The sequence below is a fragment of the Aplysia californica genome, unplaced genomic scaffold (assembly GCF_000002075.1).
Source record: "Aplysia californica isolate F4 #8 unplaced genomic scaffold, AplCal3.0 scaffold01146, whole genome shotgun sequence".
Taxonomy (NCBI): domain Eukaryota; kingdom Metazoa; phylum Mollusca; class Gastropoda; order Aplysiida; family Aplysiidae; genus Aplysia; species Aplysia californica.
This window is the reverse complement of record NW_004798416.1, coordinates 116,222-120,835: the sequence shown is the minus strand read 5'-3', so window position 1 is coordinate 120,835 and position 4,614 is coordinate 116,222. Positions and strand designations below refer to the sequence as shown.

Genomic DNA, 4,614 nt, shown 5'->3' with positions numbered 1-4,614 from the left:
AATGGTGGTGTTATTTTTAAAAAGTATAGAGAAAAGTCGCATTTTGAGAAAACGGCCGAAAAATAAAAATAAAATACTGACTTTATGAGGAATTGGCGGTTACAAACATGCCCGGTATGGGAAAAAATACGGTTTTTGGGGGTTCTTAATATTATGCGATGAAATAGTTGTAGGAGAGGCTGAGGAAGCTAATAATGCCTACAACTCAAATTCCATGATTTTGAGCCGAATTTTGACTTTGGGGGTGTAGCCCCCCCCCCCTTAAATAAGACATGTTGCTGGGGAAAGAGTTAATTTAAGCAGTTCCTGATGAAGATTATGTGTTTACACTTTTCTGTTTGTTTGTTTACAGTTTCGTAACTTGTAAACCAGTAGAGAGATCGAACAATACGTGAAATGAAAAAGAAAACTGTAAGTAGGAAAAGAAAGTGAAAAGTTTGTTAGTGTAAGTTGTGAGCCAAACTGCAATCTCTGCCATATTTTCCAAAGCAAAATGATGAACAAGAAATTAGCTAACTTGTATTCACCTTTTTATGCAGAATGTAGAGTGCAATTTTCATGACAGCTTATAGCTCGTGCGCACACGTATAGACTGGTTTTGTTCTGCACATACCCATGTATGGCTCTTTTCGTCTATGCAGACGGCCAATTTAGCTAAAGATGGTCTAAAGGTAGTCTTCATGCAGCTTCTTTCATGGCTAATTCTTCCTATGTTTGAAGCACAGATTCTGTCGCAGTGCTTGCATGTCAGTGACGTAGATCGAAGCTCTGTATTTCCGCTGTTTTCCTTTCGTCGTTCTGCACATACCCATATATGGAATACAAAAAAGGCTTACGACACGAATTAATAAGTTTATTGCATGATCTGCCTGCTTAAACTAAAGAAACCCCAAACATAAATAAAAAAGTAAATGAATAAATAAATAAGTAAATAGATGTTTAAAAAATAAAATAACCCCTGTCCGTGTTGCGAGGCGTGCGAGTCTATCTAAAATTTCGTCCAACAACGAACAAGAAAAGCGCCAAAACACGACTTTACTCTTTTCCAGATATCATAATCCTATTCGGTAGGCCTACTTATTATTATTAGTAGTAGTAGTAGTATTATTATCATCATCATCATCATCATCATCATCATCATCATCATCATCATCATCATCATCGTCATCCTCCTCCTCATCATCATCATCATCATTATTATCATCATCATCATCATCATCATCATCATCATCATCATCATCATCATCATCATCATCATCATCATCATCATCATAAAAGGATCGCTCACACTCGATCTTGCTTCTGTGACTGCACGTGCACGTGACCATCTGACGAGCAAGAGGGAAGACAGCTCCTACGCAACGGAAATATTGAACAGAAAAGGAATAGGCCTATATTAGTGCCTGGCGGTTAGGTTCCCGGTTATTGAAAGCTAGGAATCGTAGAAATCGACTCCGAACCCAATTACTTACTTTCTAATGATGTGACTTCTTTCAGTGGTTACCTAAATGGCTCCGGACATCTTCAAGATTTAGAATAAACTTGATTTTGGAACACTGCAAAGCCTCAACTTGGTTTTGGTTTTTTTTCAAAAATAAATTCGAAAAAAGAGGATTTAAAGGGTTAAAATTATTGGTAACCGTTGGTTTTCGTAAAACGAAGTCGGAACTTTTCTTCCATAGTATTAATCTTGGGAATCGGTTCCTGGCTTGATTCTTCGCCCAGCTCTACTATATATTCCGATGCTCGATACGCAGATAAAAAATGTGTTTCTTCAGATCATGGCACTTTGACTGGCACAGGAGAAGCTCAGCAACTTCGGCAAACCCGGCAGACGATTCCGCGATCTGTTAGTAGTGTTAGGGCCTGCTGACGGAGTGACGGAGACCGCCATTATGAATATATCTTAAGATGGACCCTGCAGAGGCAGAGGAAGGGCCCAGGAGTTATGGATAGAATCCGTTTCTGAAGACCCCAATTCTGAGATCAAGTAATCAAGTCAGTATTTATGTATGTAATGTTTGTCTTGAATATTCCTTGACGAAAAAGACGACCAATAACAGAAGAGCAATTTTTTGGGGCCTGGTTAGAAAAAAAGAGTACACTACGGTATTTTTTATAATGATGTCTTCTGATGAAAGCTTACGTGTTTTCATGAATATTCATGAGCAGAGGGCAGAGATCTTGGGATCTCCGTCGTTCTTCGGGAATAGGAAATGGTGGAGAGAGAGAACCGGCCTGAGATTGGTGGTAGATGAATACTGCTGTGTCAGCGCTAGGATTGTGATGGGGATACGCTGCTGTCATGAAGCTTTCTTAATCCCCCCCCTCCCTCTTTCTCTCTCTCTCTCTCTCTCTCTCTCTCTCTCTCTCTCTCTCTCTCTCTCTCACACATACACACACACACGCACACGTTATAATACTTATGATCCTGGTTCGACGAATGCCTTTTTTGTTGTGCCGGTATAAAGAGCTTGACATTTCTGAACTTGCACCTAAAGGTGCTTGCTCGGGAGCGTCGTTAGTTCAGAATGATGGTATCTCAGGATTTGAATTCCCTACTGATGCACTTTTAACCCTATCCGTACGTCGTGCTGTACTATCGTATCCATACGACGTGGGGAACTCTGTGCCACCACTTTCCAAAGAGGAAATTTACTCGTTAATCCGATCCGTACGCTTTGCATAGCAGTCTGTTAAAATTATTTTTTGAGAAATACTGAAAGTTTCAAAGGGATCTTCGGACTGGAAGAATTCTAAAATGTGAAAAATACAACCCTGGGGGTACAAAATGACCCCAGGGCGTACGGAAAGGGTTAATCAATGTTTCTTAATAGGATTTGTTTTTACTTCGGTCCTGTCGGAGCTGGACGAAAGGTCAGGCGTCCACCCTATTAACAATGTTGCAACGTGTCGAAATGTGGTGTATTCCATTAGAAAAGCTCTCTAGAATCACACAATTGTTCACCTTTTTAGTTTTAGTAAAGTTTTACGGCGCTCGCAACTGCTCAATGTCATATGAGCGCCAGGAGGTGGATGTCAACACCGAAGTCCAAACGAGGAATCAGGCCTCTCTAGCCTCAACAGCACAAAGTCTGCTTCGACTATCAAGGCACCCCAGAAATAGCAGTTTACAAGAGAGTAACAAACATTCAAAAGAAGTAGAGGAAAAATGATGTTAGTAAGGATCAAGAGAGAAAAAGCAGCAGTTCCCCCTATGTTGTTCCGGCACATTATTATTAGCTTGACATTGATAAATCAGCCCATTTACACTTCTACTGTGCATAAGAACATGTTAATATCCCCCCGTAGGGAACGAACTAAAGACACACCAGTCAGTTGCACTGTCCTTTGAGTGAGGGGGCAGAATTGTTCGGACATCGAAAGCAGCAGTGTCTGTGACAAAGCAATCGGGCGCTTTGCTGTCGAACGCTGGAGACTTGAGTTCGATTCCGACTGGGAAACATATTTTCATCTTGGATGTCGGTCTTTCTGCGGGGATGTTGTAGGGCCTATCTCTCTAAGCCCGAACTGGTCGGAAGCCCGCCTCCTAAATTATCTAAATTGTCTCGATGGGTGAATAAAAACACCTACATAAATAACAAACACAAACATTAAGGCATGACCCAATCCATAAATCTCAATAAAACTTGATCGCAGCGTGACAAGGTGACAAAGCTAACTTCTTGTTTATCATTGTAAAGACTTGACGTCACTTACATTACTTACAACAATGTTAAGTTGTGAGGCAGCGTGGAGATATCAGGCTCTTGTCAAAATAACCAAAGTGAAGAAACTGGCATTTTTCCGAAGGTTTGTGAATTTTTATAGAAATTTTGTTTTTTAGTTCAGCACTTTTCATGCCCTTTAAAGAACAAATATCTGCATGGGTTTACTGAAAAAACGTTGATTAAAAGAACAAAAAAAAAATTAAATTTCAGTTTCCTCGGACTCTCATGTTAAGGAGATAACTAGTTAATTTTTGGCGGTCACTTTCTCACTAATTTTACCTATGAAACAAGGTGACCCCCAGTTCCTTCATTTACAAATATCTGGACTTGCATTCGAAATGAAATTAAATGGGTATTTTTTTCTATTCAATGCAAGACAAATGAATAAGCTTTAACTTTAAGATGAGACCAACAACTCTGTGTGCCCAAAAATTGACGAGAGCCTGATTCCACTGCGTCGTGACACAGTTGTTTAAGAGGTGGGAGATTCTGAATGTGACGTCCATCTCCGATAGGATCGATGAGCTAGATGCATGAAGAGCCTTAAAGACTCCCTCCAAAACACCCTCAGATCAAGTTCAGAACGCTCTGTTAGATGTAGGCCTACCAACTGAGCTAACGGTGCGCCCTTAATTTTTTGTATGTCAATTTTGTTTGTACAGAGATACAATTAATTTTTCACATTTCTAAAGTCTGGTGTCTGATCAAAGCATGAGAGGTAGAAATAACGTGTCTATGTGGGTATGTGTGTGTGTGTGTGTGTGTGTGTGTGTGTGTGTGTAAGTGTGTATATGTGTGTGTGTGCATTTGTGTGTATGGATGTGTGTGTGTGTGTGGGTATGTGTGTGTGTGTGTAAGTGTGTGTATGTGTGTGTGTATGGGT

At 40.2% G+C, this 4,614-nt stretch overlaps 1 protein-coding gene across 1 annotated transcript in view; it reads right to left on the bottom strand.

The window, feature by feature from the left end:
- Window positions 1-1,284: 1,284 nt before the first annotated feature.
- The window catches only part of LOC101849338, a 17,387-nt gene continuing 14,057 nt past the window's right edge, over window positions 1,285-4,614 (bottom strand). The window contains exon 6 of the mRNA XM_005111899.1: window positions 1,285-1,328. Within this exon, the coding sequence (XP_005111956.1) occupies window positions 1,285-1,328 (44 nt within the window). The remainder of the gene's footprint in view (window positions 1,329-4,614) is intronic.